Source organism: Periplaneta americana, chromosome 15 (genome assembly GCF_040183065.1).
Source record: "Periplaneta americana isolate PAMFEO1 chromosome 15, P.americana_PAMFEO1_priV1, whole genome shotgun sequence".
Lineage (NCBI taxonomy): Eukaryota > Metazoa > Arthropoda > Insecta > Blattodea > Blattidae > Periplaneta > Periplaneta americana.
Genome location: NC_091131.1, coordinates 49,331,744 through 49,356,392, shown reverse-complemented (window position 1 = coordinate 49,356,392; position 24,649 = coordinate 49,331,744). Strand labels below are relative to the sequence as shown.

The 24,649-nt window shown below is 37.0% G+C and overlaps 1 protein-coding gene across 1 annotated transcript in view; it reads right to left on the bottom strand.

Moving 5' to 3' along the window:
- Positions 1–22,992, bottom strand: part of LOC138714873 (bestrophin-4-like) — a 150,488-nt gene extending 127,496 nt beyond the window's left edge. The window contains exon 1 of the mRNA XM_069847099.1: positions 21,965–22,992. Within this exon, the coding sequence (XP_069703200.1) occupies positions 21,965–22,035 (71 nt within the window). The 5' untranslated portion in view covers positions 22,036–22,992. The remainder of the gene's footprint in view (positions 1–21,964) is intronic.
- Positions 22,993–24,649: the final 1,657 nt, after the last annotated feature.

The window sequence follows — 24,649 nt, the reverse complement described above, 5'->3', positions numbered from 1 at the left end:
ATACCTTGAGAAGAATAAAGAAGTCTGTATACTATTTGTGGACCTAGAAAAGGCATTTTGCAGAGTGGATTATAATAAACTGATGGGGATCCTGAAGAAAATTGATGTGGATTGGAAAGATCGAAGGCTGTTCTGTAACCTTTATATGAAACAACAAGTCAGTCAGGGTAGGGGAAGAAATGTCAGAAGGAAGTAAAATAGGGAGAGGAGTACGACAAGGATGCTCTTTATCACATACCCTGTTCAACATATACTTGGAGGATTTAGTGAAGAACTATTTTCAGAACATGGGAGGAGTGACAGTAGAAGGAAGAAGAATAACATGCATAAGATTTGCTGATGATATGGCGTTGTTAGCAGAAGAGGAGACGATACTAAGCGATATGCTACTGAAGCTAAATGACAGCTGTGAGCAGTATGGGATGAAGATAAATACAAACAAGACGAAGACCATGGTTATCGGAAGAAAAATAAAGAAGGTAAACATGCGAATTCGAAATGAGGCATTAGAGTAAGTGGACAGCTTCATACTTGGGAGGTGTACTATAAGCAGTAACATGAGCTGCTGCCAGGAAGTCAAAAGGAGAATAGCTATGACAAAGGAAGCTTTTAATAGAAAAAGGAGCATATTCTGCAGATCTCTGGAAAAAGAACTAAGGAATAGATTAGTAAAGTGCTTTGTTTGGAGTGTTGCATTGTATGGGGCAGACACATGGACATTACGACGAAGTGAAGAGAAACGACTAGAAGCATTTGAAATGTGGATGTGGAGAAGAATGGAGCGTGTGAAGTGAACAGACAGAATAACAAATGACGTTGTGTTGGAAAGAATGGGTGAAGAAAGAATGATGCTGAAACTGATCAGGAAGAGAAGATGGAATTGGGTGGGCTACTGACTGAGAAGAAACTGCATACTGATGGATGCACTGGAAGGAATGGTGAATGGAAGAAGAGTCCGGGGCAGAAGAAGATATCAGATGATAGACGACATTAAGATATATTGATCATATTCGGATAATAAAAGAAGGGCAGAGAATAGGAAAGACTGGAGAATGCTGGGTTTGCAGTGAAAGACCTACCATTGGGCAGAAAACTATGAATGTTACAGCTTTATCATTTTTTCCCTTACAAGGACTGGGGGTGGGGTTGGATCACTGTTTTATCCCCAGAGATCTGCGATGCACAATGCGGTTGTGATGCAACATTTTTATTCGTACCAGCATTCTGGTTTTTGTGCCAGTCTGATAGCCAATCGCAACTCAGTCATTTATCGAAGTCCTTAGCAAGTGGACTAGGCTTTGATCTGGAGTATATTCCGTGATACATGTGGTGTGCAGAAGGGATCCCATACGATCTGAGGAAAAACTAGTGTTCACTTACGAATTTGCCAGTCTTTTACATATCGTGTTTTAGCATGTATAGAAAATAGTACAGCAAACTCTGAACATCTGTTATAATGTAAAATTATTTTTCTAACCTCATACTTTGAAATAAAGACATTTAATTTAAATTATTAAATTTAAGTTTGTGAGCTATAACGAAGCATTTTTGACCTCACATCCATAGGAGTATTTTTGCTATTTTCTTTTAAATCCAGGAATAAATACAGTACACAATATTTTAAACATACTTGGGGCTCACTCTGCATAGCTACATACGTCAGCTTCTGTAAGATCTGTGGTAGACAGTACACTTATGAGAAAGGCTTTTCAGTTTTATTTCAAGATATCATTCCATCACTGCTCTTCTTATGTTATTGCTTTGTCGTTATCTCTCCGACATTGAATGGCCTCTGCAGTTTAAAATAATTGTTAAAAATGCTTCTTTATCCAAATCTTGCCTTCTGTTAGTTTTATTTTATGAGCGATTAAGCCAGACATAATTAGATATCTACTATCAAGATTGAGACTGTCTTTCATTAGTAACTTTCCGCCTCGGGCCACTGTTAGAGAACCAGCGTTACGAAGAGGTGTCCACCGTGGATAACAGTGTCTTCAAGGAAGCGCTAAGTAAACGCTGCGCCGATCTCCCCGCCACATGCTCGGGTATTTATGAGGGTGGAGTCCTGTTTACTATGATGCATGGCTCAGCCCTCCTGGAATGGCGTGATCCCACGGAACGGGTCCCCACGGATTTCTGACCTGCGCTACAAGTTATATGAGAGACAAGAACTGGGAAATGACGTCAGAGAGGCGAACTGAAAAGTCATAAACTAGGCAGAAATATGCAGTAGATTGAAAGTCGAACTGATGGTTGAAGGGTATTTATTATTCAGATAGAGAACACTGCGACCGATATGTTCCTTACCGACTCATTATTTAGAAGACTAAAACAAAATCTGCTCTAAAAAGTTTTTTTTTCCTTGGATTATTAATGCTTACACGAAATAAAGTGACAATAAATGGTACAGACCGTGTATCTACAACAAATGTTTTTCATGTATAAATTAAATGAATACAAAAGTACGCCTCCGGACAAGAATTTCTTCTCAAAACAGGATTTTAAGTGAAAGATATTTTCATGAAATTCTTTAAAAAAAAATAAAAAAATAACGTAATTATAGCTGCTAGCATGACAGTGCAAGAAGTGACATATGTTCCTGCTGTACTTTTTTCGGACTACACTCCATCCATTATTACATTTCATTAGTATGCCTTTGTAGGTTAGCAGACATTTTAAAATCTCTTTGCCTGATGCATAAGCACGCTTATGATTGAAGATGGGGTTTGGAGTTGCACGTTTTTTTTTTATTAATGTGTGTAGCGAGTCTGCGAGACAAGAAAACAGAAAAGTTGGAAATGTGAATTTTGAGGCCATGTAAAAAAATAAAGATGTAGACAATTCAACAAATCATTTACTACAGTCATTATTTTAACGGCTGCCTAACATGTACGAACTGGGGATGTTTCATTTTAATAGAACGGAAAACATGCATGCATGCATACATACATACATACATACATACATACATACATACATACATACATACATACATACATACATACATACATATTCATATTATCTACATTATACATATATACGTTATGGAAGTAGGGACTCAAATCACTGCCTTTTCTGTCTGTAGCCTTTTGATTAAGAACCCGTGACACGTCAAGAACTTGAGTTCTTACAAGCTATGAATCAAAGGATTAGAAGCAAGAATCTAGTCAAAAAAAAAAAGCGAAACGAGATTTCATAAAACCCAAGTCTTCCTGACCTCTAATCATATCTTCTTTGTGCAATACATCACTCGCTCTTGCATGAATTCACGTACAGTCCGTTGCAGATATAAATGACCCTATTAGTTGCAATACGAAATACTTCCTTTCGTTTCCTTCGTACATAGTGTGAAAAAAAGTCACACTTTCGCAAATATTGCATACGATCACTGCTTACGAAGAGAAAATACACACATTTATTATAAAGAGGAGATGCATTTCTCGTTCTCTGGGACCTACTAGAGCTCTGAACTGACAGCAGAAGAGAAATCATAATTGTATTATACAGAGATTTCGCCAGAAAACAGGTTTCGTTCAGATAAGTGCCATAGGCCTTTTACTGCTATAGATCGAACGCGACTGCTTAGAAAATAGTGTGTACATATCCCCTGAGTCCCGTACTGTGACGTCATGATCTAAGGCATTCTGCCTAGAACTCCATTTACGGAATGCGCGCGGATTCTCATGGAGGAAGAAATTTTCTCATGAACTTTCGGCCAGTGCCCACCCAGCATCATGATGTACTTGGGGAACTACGATAGGTACCTAGCGAAAGCCAGCTATAACGGGGGGGGGGCATCGTGCTAATCACACGATACCTCCATTCCGGTTGAATGATCGTCCACCTCTGTTTCGGCATGTGAACATGGAGCCAGCAAACAGTTGGTCGGCCTGGGCTCTTAAAGGGCTGTAGCGCTAAGGATTATTATTATTATTATTATTATTATTATTATTATTATTATTATTATTATTATTGCATTTCCCCTGGATCGAGAGTCGGAAGGCTTTGTGTTGCGTAGTATGAACAGATAACATAGGCTGAAGGAAGGTCAAGGTTAGAGTATTAGTACACAGCTGACTTCCATTCAGTTCAATTTAGTTTGTGGCAATACAGTACATATTAGAACAGCGAATCTCATTCATGAACTCGTAGGTATATTACGAAAAAATCGTACAAAAAGTGTCGCGCTGTATTTACAGTAGTCGATAGTCTCAGCACTTACTACAACGTAAGCCAATAAATTGCATAGGTTTTATTCCTGAAAGCTGCGAGGTGAGTTATCACTAAGCAGCCCGTCACTTGCCCGTAACACTTTGCGAACAGCACCGTATTAAACGAAACCTGTTTCCAGGCGTACACCCGTTATATCATGAACCGTAAAAATAACTTTATTTGTAATGTCCGTTTGCATCTAATCTACATAAATTGTTTTATTTAAATGGCGCACGGACAGAAGAGAAGGCTAATAATTAGATACATAGGCCTACAACTGTTTGGTGTGGGACTGTCGACGACAGGATTGGAAACGAACTCAGTTTATAGGTAAAGTGGTAAGTTGGTACGACTTTCACTTCTTCTCTTCTCTCTTGTGCATACTCCTATACCAGTGAAAAAACGACTAACGCCGCTGTCTCTATAGACTGGAAAGACTAAGTTCAGTTTTTAATGCCAGATGGAAGCTAAGGTCCTAGATTCGAATCTTTTCTGCAGGATTGATATTCCTTCGTTCTATGGATGTAATGTTCTGCATTATATTAGGTACTGTGATGATCTTACGTTACACGAGTTTTGTACAGTGTTAGATAAAAATAAATTTCATATATAGGGTTCCTTCATTCATTCATTCATTCATTTAGTGTTCTACCCAAGTGCAGGTCTTTCACTGCAAACCCAGTTTTCTCCTATCTTTTCTATTTTCTGCCTTCCTCTTCATTTTCCCATATTATCCATATATTATCTTCATGTCGTCTATCATCTGATATCTTCTTCTACACCGAACTCTTCTCCCGTTAACCATTCCTTCCAGTGCATCCTTCAGAAGGCAGTTTCTGCTCAGCCAGTGATCCAACCAATTTCTTTTCCTCTTTCTGATCACTTTCAACATCATTCTTTCTTCACCCACTCTTTCCAACACAGCTTCATTTCTTATTCTGTCTGTCCACTTCACACGTTCTATTCTTCTCCATATCCACTTTTCAATTATGCTTCTATTCGCTTCTCTTCACTTCGCCGCAATGTCCATGTTTCTGCCCCATACAATGCTATACTCCATACAAAACACTTCAATAGTTTCTTCCTTAGCTCTTTTTCCAGAGGTCCGCAGAAGATGCTCCTTGTTCTATTAAAAGCTTCCTTGGCCATTGCTATCCTCCTTTTGACTTCCTGGCAGCAGCTCATGTTCCTGCTTATAGAACACCAAGTATATGAAGCTGTCCACTTGCTCTACTGCCTCATTTAGAATTCGCAAGTGTATCTTCTGTATTTTCTTCCTATGACCATGCTCTTCGTCTTATTTGCATTTATCTTCATTCCATACTGCTCACAGCTGTCATTTAGCTCCAGTACCATATCCTTTAGTATCATTTCTTCTTCTGCTAACAACGCCATATCATCAGCAAATCCTATGCACTTTATTCTTCTTCCTCCTACTATCACTCCTCCCATGTTCTGTAAACATTTCTTTACTAAATCCTCCAGTAGATGTTGAACAAAGTAGATGATAAAGGACATCCTGAATTTCATTCGTTGTTTCAATAAAGATTGCTGAACAGTCTTTTCTCTTTCCAATCGACACCAATATTCTGTAGGATCTCCATCAGTTTATTCCAATCCACTCTGTCAAAAGCGTTTTATAAATCCACAAATACTATATACACTTCTTTATTCTTCTCTACGTATCTTTCGTCGATTGTCCGTAGCAGTCCAATTGCATCTCTCGTACCTTTTTCCTTCCTGAAGCCAAACTGCTCTTCTTCCAACTGTTCTTCCATCTTAGAATATAAACGTCGATTCAGTATTCGCAAGAGAATCATCGCCGAGTGCGATATTGGACTGATAGTCTTGAACTCCTTACATTTTTTGGAATCAACACTGTCTCCGTAAAATCTTCAGGCCATTTACCTTTCTGATATATTTCGTTGCTAAATGATAGAAAATATAGGGTTATGGTAAAGTTATTTCTTGGAATATAGAACAGATGTAACTATAATTAGCCTATATAAGTAAAAAACAAACAAACAAAATTTGCAATTTGATTTTTATATTCCATATTTTGTACAAACAATCTTGTGATATAGGATAAAGGTTGGTAAACTGTGATACGAATAATATTGTAATAAATTCTCAAAAAGAACTATCACAGTATTACTCATATCACGAGTTACCAACCTTTACCCTACACTCGAGTAGGCCTGCTGTAGGAAGATCAGTCACATATCACTTGTAAATAACAATCAATCATTAACATCATGGATAGGCGTATTCTGCCCGCGCGCGCACTGTTTACGTTGTAAGCGGGCACATTACACCCATCTCTGATTTACATAGTGCAACGTAAATAAACCTCTTTTCCCAACCTAGATTCTCAAGACGTCCATTAAATCACCATTTTAAACGCTGTAATGTAGTGCAGAAGCATCTCAACTCACAAGACAGATTCGCTGCTGTATTTTACTTGCAGACACTGCGATCGTTTCGTACTCGATAAATTGTGCTTAGGGCCTATATTATTATTACCTCTATTTCATGGCAATAAATTCTGAGAACTATTTTATAAAATAACATCCTCTCTCATTATTCACTTCATGCAATCACCGAAAACTCTATTTTAAATAAAATTGTGGCAAATGAATTATCCAGTACCATATTTACTTTCAATCCCTTTTTTTTTTTTTCTTAGATCAAGAATTAATGTCTTACAGGCAAACATTCTCATGGGGGCAGAAAAAAAGTTATTTATTTTTCTTCCACCATGTTAAGAATGTCAAAACATGTGCTTATAGAAATTTTGGCCACTCGAACGCAGGGCTGTAAAAAATAAGTTTTCCTGGTGCCGTTAACAGAAAGAAAACAAAATTTCGTGGAAAGATTTATTGGAACAGAAACAGCAATTGTTGAGATATGTTTCAACATATTCCCTACCGGAATTGAGACATTTGTCATAGGTCTACCGTGGGATCAACTTTCGTAGCATGCTTATGAAACGAAAAAACTCAGACATTTAACATAAGTCGTCGACATTTGTACCAGATAATGAACATGACAATTATCATTCTGAGGCGAAAATTATTAAATGAAGCAGCATTGCCTCCACACCATCAGAAGATGGACACTCATTAAGAAAAAGTGGCGTTGTTAATATCCATTACTGACAGGCGTCTATGCAGGAGAGGCAGTAATTAGAGCCTCTGACTACAGGTGGAGTTTTGCATCTAGAAACAATCTACTCTACCAATTGGACATTCGCACATGTCAGCATATTTAATAAATTATCTAAAATATAATTGGACTACTAATATTACTTTTTAAAACCTTGAGGTAATGAATAATGTGGATGAATAAAGGCACTTCTCTTTTACCACTTGTTTAACTCTTTATTATTACTATTATTATTATTATTATTATTATTATTATTATTATTATTATTATTATTATTATTATTCCAAAAGCAATTCATAGTTCTTGACACAAGCCTTATCATTCTGAGTTTTTCTGAATCATCCTTCCATGTAAACCTAAACATGGAATGTAATATTGGGTTGGTGCATAAGTGAAACATTTTTGTTTCGCGTGTTGGTACTCCGGTTGCTATGGGTTTATTTATCGATTGTCATCTTTTATTTGAAGTTCAATTGTTGTGCTTGAGTTTACATAAGCTTATTGTAATTTTCATTTTTGCAGATACTGAGTGGAGCCGTGGACGCTAGAAAATGGAGTGTCAAATGGAGAAAGTGGAACATTTCTGCCATATTCTTCTTTTTGAGTTCAATAGAGGGACGAAAGCAGCGGAGGCGGGCAGAAACATTTGCGCCGTGTATGAGGACAGTGCTATCGGAGAGAGCACGGCAATAAAATGGTTTTCTCGTTTTAAGGAGGTTCGTTTTGACATAGTGACACTCAGGAAGACCTTCTGGGTGTGATGAAGACCGTTTAAACACATTAATCCACAATGATCCACGTCAGTGTACCCGAGAACTGGCAAATGTGATGAACTGTGACCATTCCACCATCGTGCGACATTTGCATTCAATGAGCAAGGTTCAAAAATCAGGTGTATGGGTATCGCATGCTCTATGCCAAAACTACAGAAATCAGCGGGTGGCCATATGTGCATCTTTGCTTGCTCGTCATCGATTGGCTCGTGAAAGACATCGAACATTCCTATCCAATATCATTACTGGTGACAAGAAATGATGTCTTTATGCTAACATAAGGAAAATAAAGGAATGGTTGAGCCCGAACAAAAAAGAAACTCTCCGTACAAAGGCCAGCACGCATCCACAAAAGGTAATGCAATGCATCTGGTGGCACTGCGAGGGTGTGCTGTACTACGAATTGCTTCCCCGTGGTGTAACTATCACTGCTGACATTTATTGCCATCAACTGAGACGTCTTGCACACTGAATCCAAGAAAAACGACCAACAAGACTGCGTTAAGTGCTATCCACGATAACGCCCGACCGCACTCTGCTAACCTAACACAAAACACTATGCAGGAGTTTGGTTGGGAAGTCATTCCGCACCCATCTTATTCACCTGATCTTGCGCCCTCAAAGTTTACCTTTTCCGCTCTCTATCGAACAACCTTCAATGAACTTCCTTTCCGGATGAAAATGCGCTCCGAACATGGCTTGACGACTTCTTTAACTCAAAACCACGCGATTTCTACAGGCGTGGAATCGAAAAACTACTGTAGCATTGGCAGACTGTTGTAAATAGTGAAGGAGAATATATTGTTGATGATTAACTTCTCTCTTATGTGTATCTGATGTGTTTAATAAACTTATCAAAAATCGCTACGGAATTATGCACCAACCTAATAATTACTGTTATATATGCTATTTATATGGATATGAACCCATAACCTCCTAACAATACATAATTACAAAAAAAAATATTACATAACAGATCCATACGTAGTCTTAGAAGGAAGTTTCGACACAGATACTTTGTAAGTCCCAGAAGGAAGGGAGTATGCAACAACGAAACAAAACTAATTCCATTACCTCAACTGGTCCTTCTCTTGGGAAGCAGGTCGCTCGTCCTCTGATCATGCGTAATGCCTCCTTTTTGGGACTTAAAGTATCTATGCGACAAAACTTTTTTCTAAGATTGTACAAATTGCACGGACACGGGTCAATAGCCCGGTCCAGCCGATGGAGGCGGGTTCCGGCTGAAATCTGGAAGGGCTTCTCGGGCTCGAGTGATTAAAACAAAAACTAAATATTTTTACGAGTCTGATAGAATTTTTTTTATCTTTAATAAATAGAATGTTAATAAGGGCATGTAGGATGTTTGGGCGAATCCAGAAATGTGTATAGAGTGTTAATTGGGAGAAGAGGGAAAAAGACTTTTGGAGAGGCCGAGACGTAGATGGGAGGAAAATATTAAAATAGATTTGAGGGAGTTGGGATGTGATGCCAGGGACTGAATTAATCTTGCTGAACATAGGGACCGATGGCGGACTTATGTGAGGGCGGCAATGAATCTCCGGGTTCTCTAAAAACCATTTGTAAGTAAGTATGTTAATAAGCATTTTTCACAATAAAAATAAAGAAATAGAAAATCTTTGTTCTACGACTGCAACCAAGATTTACAGAAACCCTTGTCTTAAATATGCTGCTATGTAGCAGATAATATAGAAGCATATCTTATGTTTAATTTAAGAATCGTTCAGAGAAACAGTAGCCTATATCACATTAAACCGTAAGTTGATTAGTACACAATAATAAGTGACAACACGGATCACAATGACTAGATCACATTACACAAATAGGTATGGATTTACTTGTCACTTTGTTGATGGGTTTGTTTGTGTGCTGAAGATTATCGTTACTCCAACGTCACTATTATTATAACATACGCTCAAGTAAGAAATTTAATAATAATAATAATAATAATAATAATAATAATAATAATAATAGATATTCAAATTCACGTTCAGTTGCCATACAATAGAATGAATCAATCATAATTCAAGCTGTCTCTGTCCCACATTGACACTATACGTATTTCCTGTCGATCAGATTGCATAAGGAGAATGATTGTGTAATCCTTACATTTCCTGTCACTCTCTCACGTGAGTGTGACGTTAAAATATGCAAATGATGTTTAAAATACACATTTGCATAATTTTCGATAATAACGACTGATTAAATGTATAATAATAATAATAATAATAATAATAATAATAATAATAATAATAATAATAATAATATATTGTTACTATTATTGTTATTGTTGTTTTGTTGTATTCATAACTTTAATTCTAAATTGAAAAAGGGTTTGAATTCAATAATAAATTGATAAAGTTGTAACTACGAACCCGCAACTCACCACTTCGATTTTGAACGGAAATATTTCAAACGTAACATGAAAATTCATATCACCTTGTCAAATTATAAGCTTATTGTATTCTCTAACTCCAGATCATTGTACACTAGTTCAAAGTAACTGCGACATCATCAACCACAATTCGATGTTTTCACAAGCAAGCAATGTAATGTCAATATCACCTGGGGAAAAAATCAGGTCACTTGCAGAGCCAGTCCTTATCACAGCTAATGTTTGATAAGGCCTATCAGCAACAACTTTCCGAGTACTTGCATTACTTCCGGACAAATGTTCATGAACAGCGGCATTGCTGTTTCTTCTTCGCGTCACCAACAAGGTCAACTTTACAATCATGCTGAGTCCATACATTACAAAAATGAAGTGTTCAATAGAGTAAACTATTGTAATGAAAATAAAGAAAGAAATCAATTTCATAAGAGTTGTAAAGTACAGTATACGTGAACGACATGGAGTAGATTTTTATTTTATTGGGTTATTTTACTACGCTTTATCAACATATCAGGTTATTTAGCGTCTGAATGAAATGAAGGTGATAATGCCGGTGAAATGAGTCCGGGGTCCAGCACCGAAAGGACATGGAGTAGAAGTGGAAAGTGTTATATAACTTACATTAGATTAGCAAGGTCGTGCTCGAAGCACTTCTTCAACAAGCATGCAAATGTGCTTTTAAATATATAAAATACTCGTATACCCGAAAACGTGCACTAAAATTCTGTAGAATGTAACATTGGATCTATATGAACTTATATTTATTTTTTGAGGATCTGATGTGCTTTCTTTCCTATCTAAATAAAGGAATGAATTTCAGAGTTTCACAACCGTTGTGTGTGTGAATGTGCGTGCGTGTACGTGTGTCGAACACTATTTATGGAAAATGTTTTCTTGTTGTCTCTCAAGATACTTTTATAACAAGAAAAACTCTTTACAACGTCACAAATGTTATTGGTGCAGACGTAAAGACGATAAGTTAAATGATCCACGTAAGAGATAGGCTACTTCTACATAGTAGGTCCATGTCCCAAAAGTAAGGTAAGGGTGCTCGCACATTGGAGCAATTACACACGACTACGCCCGAGCAATCCCGAAGTTAAATAACCAACTAAAAAAAAAAAACACACAGTTGCTCGGTAACAATATTTGTTTGACTATACGGATGATGAAAGCATTAGCGATGTGCATTACAGGCATGTTCGCTCTGCAGAAGAAGGCCTGTAGTGTTTATTCCACCTTCTTATAAAAAACATTCGCTGTCCTCCACTCCCACCATTTCATGTTTTAGAATAGATCTTGCGATTAGTTTTTCATATAATATAGGACGAAGTTTGTAATGTCTTGGTTAAATCTCTCAAATGCCAACATTGCAGGACACTATTTTAAACTGCTTAAGGATTTGAGCATATATCTTGCGATTAGATTTTCATATCAAATAAAACGAAGCTTGTAATGTCTTGGTTTCCTCTCTCATTTTTGAACATTACACAATATTAGTCGGTACTATGAGCATAACTTATGCGTTTATTTATATATGTTTTAATTTATTTATACGCATATTTTTGTGAATGTTTAGTCATATTAATACGAAAAATTACCTATACTCATTACTGTGCGTAAGTTCGTAAGATATGTCCCTCATATCCTTATGCAGCTAAAGCACAAAGGTGCAAGGAAAGGAGGAACTAAGAAAAAAGGCACCGATCATATGTAAGGAAAGGAAAAGATTGAACAAACGCAAAGGGAGCTTCGGTTCTACAGAGACTTGGCGAACATGAACCGAACATAAGCTTCTTACCAGTTTTCAACGGACTCGGTTATTTTAGTTTACATGCTTCATTTCCACGTACTGTTGGAATGCCTATGGAGTAGGGCGAAGTTTGTAGTATCTAAATATCCCCTTTCATGTTCGAACATTGCACGACACTAATAGACGTTGAACTATCGTGTTCTCCCCTTGTTAGTAGTTTACTATAACTGACTATTTCTCATGCATTAACTCTCAAAAAACTTAGCTTCGGAAAAAATATTAGACGCAATCAGAAAAATGAAATAAATCAATGTCATGCACATGATTTACCTTATAAATCAAGGCTCTTACATTTCTTAAAACTGACTAAAAATTCACTTTTGTTCACTTTTGTTGAAGTTAGCTTCTTGTGTCCATTTTGCTCGAGTTATATAGTGATAAAGATGCAGATGCTGCTGTGTGGCAGCATGTACTTCTGCTTAGTGTCAGAGTTTGACTGAATGGCACTTCCATCATGGAGAGATCGATACATGTTGCAGCACATGCAGATCTAGCGGACGCTCCCGACTTGTTCTTCGAGTTTCGCATCTCTTAACTAGTACACACAATAATTAGAATGAGGTCGTTCAGTAATGATTCTGCAAAACTTATATAAAAAAAGAAAAGCACTTGACATGTTGTGAAATTATAAAACAATTTGAAAGGGAAATATTCAAAAAATATTCGGACAAATACATGTCAACAGACAGTGGAGGATAATTTTAATAATGAACTTTAGTACTGTATATCCAATATCATCACTTATACAGAGTGAAAAGTAATTAGACCGACAAACTCTGGAAGGTTGTATGGGACACCAATACAAACACTTTTCTTTAATGTCATATTGTGCTCTGAGGCACTATTTCGCGAAGACTCCATATCTTAATGTAACACAAACCATTGTCATGCTTTATTGCTGGAGTCTCTTAGAAAACATTTACACATCAGAATCACTGCATATCTCGTACTGTATATTCAAAAACATTTACACACCAAAATCACTGCAAAAGATGTTCAAAAATACCTCCACTGACCTGTACACAAAGGTTACATCGGGGGGACTTGGACTGTCTGACGCAGTGAAAGACTTCAGAAGTATTGTTTATTTCCCCTGCTTCAGGAAATATCCGCACCACCAGACCGGTTGAATAAAGCACTGCACTGGGTCAAGACGTACAACAACATGTGAATTTGTAGAGTCGTCATGAACTGAAGAACACATACGCCTTCTGCCGGTTTAATAAAGCCTCTGAGGAAAATATGACATTAGAGAAAAACGTTTGTTTTGGTGTCCCATACAACCTTCCGGTGTGTGTCGGTTTAATTACTTTTCTACTTACTACTTACTGGCTTTTAAGGAACCCGGAGGTTCATTGCCGCCCTCACATAAGCCCGCCATTGGTCCCTATCCTGAGCAAGATTAATCCATTCTCTATCATCATATCCCACCTCCCTCAAATTCATTTTAATATTATCTTCCCATCTACGTCTCGGCCTCCCTAAAGGTCTTTTTCCCTCCGGCCTCCCAACTAACACTCTATATTCATTTCTGGATTCGCCCATACGTGCTACATGTCCTGGCCATCTCAAACGTCTGGATTTAATGTTCCTAATTATGTCAGGTGAAGAATACAATGCGTGCAGTTCTGTGTTGTGTAACTTTCTCCATTCTCCTGTAACTTCATCCCTCTTAGCCCCAAATATTTTCCTAAGCACCTTATTCTCAAACACCCTTAACCTATGTTCCTCTCTCAAAGTGAAAGTCCAAGTTTCACAACCAGACATAACAACCGGTAATATAACTGTTTTATAAAGTCTAAATTTCAGATTTTTTGACGGCAGACTGGATGATAAAAGCTTCTCAACCGAATAATAACAGGCATTTCCCATATTTATTCTGTGTTTAATTTCCTCCCGAGTATCATTTATATTTGTTACTGTTGCTCCAAGATATTTGAACTTCTCCACCTCTTCGAAGGATAAATTTCCAATTTTTATATTTCCATTTCGTACAATATTCCCGTCACGAGTCATAACTATATACTTGGTCTTTTCGGGATTTACTTCCAAACCTATCTCTTTACTTGCTTCCAGTAAAATTTCCGTGTTTTCCCTAATCGTTTGTGGATTTTCTCCTAACATATTCACGTCATACGCATAGACAAGCAGCTGATTTAACCCGTTCAATTCCAAGCCCTCTCTGTTATCCTGGACTCTCCTAATGGCATACTCTAGAGCAAAGTTAAAAAGTAAAGGTGATAGTGCATCTCCTTGCTTTAGCCCACAGTGAATTGGAAACGCATCTGACAGAAACTGACCTATACGAACTCTGCTGTACGTTTCACTGAGACACATTTTAATTAATCGAACTTAATTACTTTTCACCCTGAATAAAATTTCAAAGAGTCGGATGGACAGGAACAGTAGGATTTTCTCTTGACCGAATACCAAAGAAAGTCTTCAGAGGAAATTTCTTCGAAACTCGGAGGGATGGAAAACCAAGAAGGAGATGGGAAGATGCAATAAAGAAAGGTGCTGCCAGTTTGCTACAGTGTCGAAATGGGAAGCAAAAATTGTGGCAGGCAAAGAGACCTCAGCTGTGGCGTCATTGGATGAATGGATGGATGGAATTGAATTGAATTTAAAGGAGGAAGCACTGCGACCTTATTAGATCTACTGCTCTGACCCTCAAGCCAGGCGCATTTCTAAACCCACACAGACTGGCTACGGATCGCTGAGTACCCAGGTTTCGAGCAGGGAATCCCACTCGTCCATAGGCCAGTCTCTTCCGTGCGTCGTCAGCCGGCATTCGGGGAATGCTATAGAATGATGACAAAATTACATAATGTCTAATTTGGGGAAACGGGAGAACACCGAGGAAAACTCCAACTTTGATCTTGTCTGCCACAAGTGTGACTAGCCTATAGATTTTTCCAAGAAAATTTCACACGAAAAATCTGAGATCTGACCGGGAATCGAATCTGAATCGCCTGCGTATCAGACTGAAGTTCTGATCACTCAGCCACGGCAGAGGGATGGATGGATGGATGGATGGATGGATGGATGGATGGATGGATGGATGGATGGATGCGTGAGACCAACCCTGGGCCATAAGCTTGAAACGGTGGAACCAAAAAGATGTAACTTACTAGTATGGCCGTCAAATTACTCACAGTTAATTTCTTTTTCCGTTGTGTTTATCAGCTGTTTTGTTCATATTATTACTATTACAAATTGTTGCGTGTTGTGACTATTTCAAAAGTGTAGTCAAGTTGTAGCATTGTTAATGAATGAAAATTTCGCCTCCTGTCACTTACCTCAACTATCACCTTAACTAACCTAACCTAACCTTGTTACAGTGCTCGTCTCCTCCCCGTTTGTTCCAGGGAACATATTCGTTTTTATTTACACGAACCTTCATTATACCTTTGGTTCGGAAAAAATACTCGTATTTATTTACTGTAGATCGTATGGAAAGAAATGTGTATGTTGGATATTACCAGCATTGCCGTGTAGCTTCTCATTGGATACTCTAACAAAAGACTTTTTTCGAGCGTCGCAGTTTTCATAGTCGTATGATGTAGAAAACGAAGAATAACGAATTTGCCTACTGAGATTGTCTTACATGGTTTAATTTAAGCAATTCTGTGACTGACTCACGAACGAATAATCTCACTGTATAATAAAATCATAAGCGATACGATAACTAGCAAAACTGAAATTCAACATGAACTAGATTTTTCCGGGAGCCTTGTCATTCAAAAACAGGAATATTATACAACTCATAAAAGACTTCAGTAGTAAAAAATGGACCCACTAACTACTGTCACTGAATCTGCAGCAGAGAACGGATCTCATTTCAACCAATATTTAACACATGTGACTTCTCTAAGCATATATTTTAAAACTCTTTCCTTATGTTATAACAGCAATGTGTCCACAACGGGGGAAAGGAACGTACAGGTGTAATTCAGTCATATGTGCATCGAAGGAAGCAGAGTTCGAGTCTCGGACAGGCTCTGTAAGACTTAAGGTGAAAAAAAGAACAAGTTTACTAAGAACAGTTCAATTTTCCCTGTTATTCGTTATTACTCCATTATCACCTGGCACGTGAAAGCTTCCGTAATTAAAATGCACGGTAACAAACCGTCAAGCCAAATTCTAAGCCTTGCATGAAATTGGAACTCAGGGTCTTGGCTTTCACTAAACTTTAGCTGAGTCATTATCAAGACACGGAAAGAAGGACGATTAAAATATTCTCTGAGGACCCGTTGTCTGACATGAGACGTAGTGAAAGGGTGACTAAAGTTCTTGTAAGAAAGTCGTTGTTTAAGACACAGAAGAAGATCGCTGACATAACTACTGTCTAAGGATCGTAATGATACTGCGCATAGTAAAAGATTATTCATATTCTCTTTAAGAAAATCGTTGTCCGAGACATAAACGAATGAATGATGTAACAAACCGCTAACCTTTGTCTAAAGTCATCAGCATGAGAAGAACCAACTTGAGAATTACGATTAGTTGCAAAATACATACTATAGAGTTTAATTCCAGGAGATTTCAAGTGTAGGCTTATTTTCATATACCAGAATTGAGGGACAATTAATTATTTATTAACTTCATTAGTTCTAGATCTGTTTTATTAACTAGAACTTTCGATGTAAATCGGGGCTCAGGACTGAACATACCTATCTCTAGTTACGTTATTTTTATGTTTGTGTGTGTGCGTATTATTTCGTCACCTGAATGCAAGAACTAGGTAAATTGATTTTTCATATTTTGTGACATTGCCTATTTACTTAGGCCTATTTATTGCACTAAGGAATATGTCTAGTTTTCTTTTACCTATTTGTTATATTGGAAAATAGATGTCGCTGGTATCGTTCGATCAGTTAGGCCTACATAGTTCTTGCATTACATTTTGTGCGATTTTTGCTATGCTATAAAAGAGGTAACTAAAAAACGCAAATTTCGAGTTCCTAGTTCTTGCATTCACGTGATGATATGAAAAGAGATATTGAGTTAGTGTAATTTTTTTACTTTTCGATATTGGTTTAACGTTGAAACAATTAGCAGATTTAAGAAAGATAAATAGGTATTACCTGTACAACTGAAGCTAGGCCTATATTCATATTAAAGAAAAACTATTTTCCAGTATAGACGCTTCTAAATTTATTATATTTAAACATTAATATATTTTGTTACGTACGCCCTTTGACACGGAAAACGGTAGCTCTCCTATAGCGTAAATTTATCTGTCGTGCAGATTAACGCGCGATTCACCGCCAAAGTGACAAAAATTAAGAATCGACAGTGAAATTAAGTCGTAGCAGCGACACATTTGTATGTCACGAAACGACACATTCCCACGAAACCTTTATGGGTTAGGAGTAGAGCTCTTTCTTCTTGTTCCAAAGATCGGAGTTCGAATCTCTACTTCTAAGTCAAAGTCTGATGTTTTCTTGTTTTACGAATTGTCAAAGCCTGCTAATTTCTAAACATGGCCCACTGATTAAGTTATTTTTTCACTGTTTTTGTACATAGATTTCTTATGGTAATGTTAAATCCTTATGTCCTATACACACGGTGTATTTCTTGTGTAGGTGCGCCCGGCAATATAAAAATTGCCGTTATCATTTTCATTGCCTCTGTGTTTGAGGAAGGGAGTTAAAATAATCACCACTTAACTTATTTTTTCGTAAATTATTGCAGAAAAAATATAAAATGCCTCACCTTCTTTGTTTTCAATATCAAAAACTTGTAAGTCTGTTGTACTTATTCATGCGTTTGCTTACACGTGTTCTACCGTATGTAACACTACTCCCTGCAGGTTATCTGTTTTATTTATGACTGCAACACCAAGGCCATTTCACCGTTTTGCTTTTCGAACTGTCTTCTGTTACCACATGAACTTCCTTTGCATTTTCAGTGAATGTTTATTTTAGACCTAAATTGACCGATGCGTGCAGAGTTGTCTCTGCCGAGGTTCTAGTATCAGCGTTGCAAAATTTAAAAAGTTTATCATACATGATATCTCACGTAAGGTTTTTGCTTGTGTAAACAAACATTCTTGAAAATTGGAAGAAGACCTATATGTGTAATGTCATGCCTACTCGGTGTGCACTCAATAAACAGGTCTGTCAGATTACAATTGTACTTCAGTTAGTTTCATATTAATTGGGAATATAGCTGAAACATATTATATATTTCATTCTCAACTTTAAGCCTATTATTATTATTATTATTATTATTATTATTATTATTATTATTATTATTATTATTATTATACATTTTTGACAAGTATAGCATATGAATTCAGAGAATATTCTGGAACTCAATCTTTTTATTCAACGTGAAGATGTTTTCTTTTATATTCTGTTGTAACGACTAAACAAAACTCAGGTAGCAAAATTTTTACCTGGACTTCTAGATGTGGAGGTCTGTTCATAGGGGAAGCAATAATACTGTGGGGGAACCTTCGTGTCAGCTGATCGTCATTGTGAGCCCAATTCAGTGAATGTGAGACCTGAATGATGAAATCGTTGCTTGTGAAACTGGTTCCACATTGATGAAAGAACACCGTGTGCTCTGATCTTAGGTACATTTTTCTTTTAGATATAGTGCGAAATCCGTTACATACGAATTTAATCTGTGGGGATTTAGCATATCCAATAATAAAATAATAATAATAATAATAATAATAATAATAATAATTATTATTATTTTATTTATTTACTAATATTTAATGTGCTGTACAACAGCCAGGGGCCAATAATAATAATAATAATAATAATAATAATAATAATAATGTTTTCTATTTATTAATCGTCCTAGAAAACAAATAATAATAATAATAATGTTTTCTGTTTATTAATCGTCCTAGAAAACAAGACAGAAACATTACACCAGCGTAAAATTTAGCATATCCCATAATAATAATAATAATAATAATAATAATAATAATAATAATAGGATTGAAAATAGTAATATGCTTTCAGGCTAACTAGATGCGGGAGACAAAACTAGAATTTCTATTGAACAGAAACGGCGATTGGAGAAGTTTTCTCAGATATTTCCGTTTTGATCAAACCTATCTTATTTCTCATTCGCAAATGAAAACAGCAACGGGGAACTGCTCCATCATAATATCACAATGCCAAGAAAAACATTCCATGAGTTTCTCACGACTAAACAGTCCATAAGATTGTTAACCACACGGAACAAAGTAAAACGTCGGGCACAGTAAAACAATACGCTGCAGTATATCCGGATTTCGAGTGGAGAGGGTTGATACTGATATATTTTTATCGTGAGAAGTTGCTGTAACAGGACGATTTCTACAGTTTAAACAAAATATTTTAGTTGATGACGAAACCTCCTACGTGACCCATGAACTTCACCGATTCTGTTTTATGGCATAGTAGCACGCTATTATAACTAGCGTACTAGTTAGTTATCTTCATAATAGGATATAGTTTTAGTCCATCGATTTAGTGCCGACCCTGTAACTATTTCTTGGGGCTGTCGGAACTGTGCTTATAGGCCACCACCTTCACGTTGACATTTTAGTTGACTGGCGTTATTTATTCAGCTTCCGTAATATATAAACTGGCAAGACACAGTTTTGAACTACGCGAGTTCGAGTCCCACCTAAGGCATGAATATTTATTATTGCCAAATGATACTCAGTGTTGGTTTTATCTTAAAGAAAACAAAAATATGAGCAGAATTAAAATATATAAGAATTATTATAGATTTCGAAGTGTTCTGTCAGTTACATGTTTGCACTTGTTAAAATGCCCGCTTTTTTGGCGCTGGGCTAACAGCGTACATAGAATGTGAATGTCACTGTAGGTTTTTCTGTCATTTCTTTATAATGGAAACTAATTATGTAACTGTGTATGTACTTTTATGTCTTTAATTAACAATTCTCTTATGATGTTGTTGCTGATTTACTACAAATTAATGTTAAAAGACCACATTATTTTGGTCATCCGATTAGTATCTTCTCTTTGCGATCGAGTTCATAAAACTGCTGACTGATTTTCTTCAAGTAGTTTAGTTCGCACTACCATTGTCGTTGTGTCATCTCATCTTTGAATATTCTTTGTAGTCGATAAGTCACATTGTCACATTTTATAACTGGGGCATGGAAGGAAGAAGCAATAGTTGTTTTTATGTTACGAATACTGATTCATAAATCTGTAATATGCTACAACAATTGACCAGATGTTAGTGACATTGAATGAAGTTGTGTCAGATTGTTGGATTATGTTAAGAAATCAGTTCTTTCTTTTCATCTTACCGCTAGATGGTACACGCAGTTCATTATTACGTTGATATCCTAGCTCTCTTTTGGGGGGGGGGGGGGAACTTGTAACATAAAAGTCAGTGAACCACTACAACATTTCAAATTTCATTTTATTTTTCTGGGAAAGAACTTAACATGTCATTTACCATCCTTCATTCGTGATGGAGAAAAGTCATCTGTACTTCATTTACCGATTCATATTTCTAAATAAACAATATTCTTATTAAGGCAAGGGTCCAAGTGACCTAGTACTTATATGATACTTATATCAACATGGTGTCTTAAATAAATAAATAAATGATTAGATTTGGTTGAGCTACCGTTAGAAGTTATGCTAAGTCTTGTTTCGTTAGATTATTACTATTCATTGTCGCGCAAGGAACCACACTGGTATTTGATTCTTAAATATGGTATATAGCAGGCCTGGATGCTAATAACTTGATCGAGTCATGCAGACCATCCCTTAACTCCTCACTCCACCTTCCCCAGCTAAGACTAATGTTTTGATGCCGTACGAGCAGACATGAATGTCAGTGACGGATTGTATCAAACTTTTATGAACTTTCGGCTCTCGCTGGTCGCTTAAAATCCACCGTTGGTGCATAGAGCCTTAGTATGTGTTTGTTTTATTAGGCGATGTAAGCGAAAATGACATGGGCGGGGGTTTCTGCGTCCCTTTCACTTCCTCTCTTAAGCCCAGGACTGATTATATAGTAAAGTTAATGCTATAATATATATATATATATATATATATATATATATATATATATATATATATATTTTAATGTTGACGATGTAATTAATAGCGTTAATGCTCTATATTGATTTTATGTTTGTTAGTATTCTAATTCTGATTCATCGTAGAAGAAAAACGCTTTTATTTATTCAGAGCAATAAGTGAATATTGTGAAACTCTTCTGAAAGTAGACTGTTAGGAAGGGTGCTACCGCACATCGCGTTGTAATGGAAAGTAATTGTCTCGAAAAATAGTTGACTAGGATGAATTAGGACATTCATCTTACGGTTGGGACATGTCCCGTAAAATATTCAACCAGCGAAGCAATCAAGCCAAGCAGGAGTCGAACCTAGGCCCAACAACAACCTTAGATATGAGTCTAGCTCGCTAACTCTAAGAAACGCTAATGGCACCAATAATTGTTGATCAGGGAAAGAAACAGTCGTCCTGTCGATGTCTCGCATTGCCGAAGATCGGTTTATCAGACTTATGTGGACTTCTGATGCGTCCTTGACGATGCCTATTGTAAAAAAGTTTTATTTTATTTTATTGTACTTACCGGAAGAGGAGTTTGAGAAAGCATCCAAATCCGCGGCACGTTGCAACTTCTCCAGTATATGTCACAGTCATCTTTATTTATATATACTTGTATTCCCTGAAGGATTCAGAGATCGTGTCTAGTTTCTTTACACTAGTTACGTAATCTTCCAACAAGTTATAGTCCTTTGTTACATAATCCACACACTATTAAAACACTAACAGATACCGGTAATTTCAAATTATAGTTTCCTGCAGTATCTTCCCTTACAAAGTCTTTGCATTTTGTGTCAGCTGTTACCAACAGAGATCCTGCCGTGTGACATGCCGGCAGTTTCTACCACGTGCTGACCACGAATATCTGACTGCATGCCACTGTTATCTTCGAGATTTATTAAGGTATAGCGTGAGGAATTTGCGTTAAAATGAATTCATTTCCTTAAGAAAATGAAAAAGAATTAAGAAAACTTTATACAATAATCTGAACTGACCCAGTTTTAATGCAGCGTAACGCTCAAAATAAAAAAACAGATCTCAACTCTTTCGGAATCTTCCTCGTTCATTACAATATACATAATATATGCTGACATTAAACTTCCCACTTTCTGTTACGTCGTTTCTATTAATAAGTCACGCGTGTGCTAAAATATATTCAGTAATTAAAATATTATCCACATGTTCTCTTGGAGCACAGACACTTTTTTGCTGTTCACAACTGGCCCGATTTTAAGTCGATCGATGTCCTTTCCATCGTTGTCTACTGCAGAATTACTGCAGTACGTGTAAAATAATTACAAAAATAAACACCACAAAGCGTACACAAGAATGGGAATTACTGATGTCGAAGATTATTTCACAACACAGCAATATCATAAATAGAAAAAAATCGCTAACGTTTTTATTTTTGTCTGCGGAGATATGCGAAATTTAAGAACGGCGAATTTGCTGATCATTCGGAAACACACAAAACCATGACATTCACACTGCGAAGCCAAGGCCACAAATTCAAAGCATTCACGCACGGTCTACATTCACTCCGCTTCGCTCCGCGCCAAGCCGTGCACTGACGTCTGTCGCAGGAAGCTTCTATTCCAACAAGCTTGCCGTCTCTTCCGCCCGCAGCTCCATTGTTCCCTCCTCGACACATGATCGCTTTCCTACCCACGGTTGTGCTGTAATTAATCATGAGCATGATGCTGCTAAAAATTCTTTATTATTGCTGTTTGTCTGTCTGCCTATTTCTAAATCTAAATTTAATCTATCTGATATAATATATCGGTCTTTGATCCATCCATCCATCCATCCATCCACCTACCCACCCATCTACCCACCCACCAATTTACCTACGTGTCTATCTGTCCATCTCTCCGTTCACAGTAATTTATTATTATTATTATTATTATTATTATTATTATTATTATTATTAACTATAAAAGTTGGAGATTTATCCTTCGAAGAGGTCGAAAAATTCAAATATCTTGGAGCAACAGTAACAAATATAAATGACACTCGGGAGGAAATTAAATGCAGAATAAATATGGGAAATGCCTGTTATTATTCGGTTGAGAAGCTTTTGTCATCTAGTCTGCTATCAGAAAATTTGAAAGTTAGAATTTATAAAACAGTTATATTACCGGTTGTTCTTTATGGCTGTGAAACTTGGACTCTCACTTTGAAAGAGGAACAGAGATTGAGGGTTTTTGAGAATAAGGTTCTTAGGAAAATATTTGGGGCTAAGAGGGATGAAGTTACAGGAGAATGGAGAAAGTTACACAACGCAGAGCTGCACGCATTGTATCCTTCACCTGACATAATTAGGAACATTAAATCCAGACGTTTGAGATGGGCAAGGCATATAGCACGTATGGGCGAATCCAGAAATGCATATAGAGTGTTAGTTGGGAGGCCAGAGGGAAAAATAACTTTGGGGAGACCGAGACGTAGATGGGAAGATAATATTAAAATGGATTTGAGGGAGGTGGGATATGATGGTAGAGACTGGATTCATCTTGCTCAGGATAGGGACCAATGGCTGGCTTATGTGAGGGCGGCAATGAACCTCCGGGTTCCTTAAAGCCAGCAAGTAAGTAAGTAAGTATTATTATTATTATTATTATTATTATTATTATTATTAAAGGCTGTGTGATGTATCATGTCTCACTGTGAAAAGAGAGAGAAAGATATGTCTTACTTCGTCTGTGTTGTTATGGCGATGGGGGAGTGGAGCGGTGCCATCCATCCATCCAGTGGCGGAAGGGATTAGTTGATACATACTGTAGCGCAAAATAAAATAACAAAATATCTCTCTTCATACTGTGTAGTTCCGTCACTGAGCTTATCTTTCAAGAAACTGATTTCCGGCAGCCTGTACAATAACAAGATTTTGAAAGGAATCCTGAAAATTTACAACCCTCCTATAATCTCCACCCTCATTTGAAGGGACTTGGTTTTATTGCTACTGAGACAAGATAAACCTTACCAGGTATTTTATCAATAACAACAATAACAATTCATCATTATATGTGGGGCTAAGAGGGATGAAGTTACAGGAGAATGGAGAAAGTTACACAACGCAGAACTGCACGCATTGTATTCTTCACCAGACACAATTAGGAACATTAAATCCAGACGTTTGAGATGGGCAGGGCATGTAGCACGTATGGGCAAATCCAGAAATACATATAGAGTGTTAGTTGGGAGATCGGAA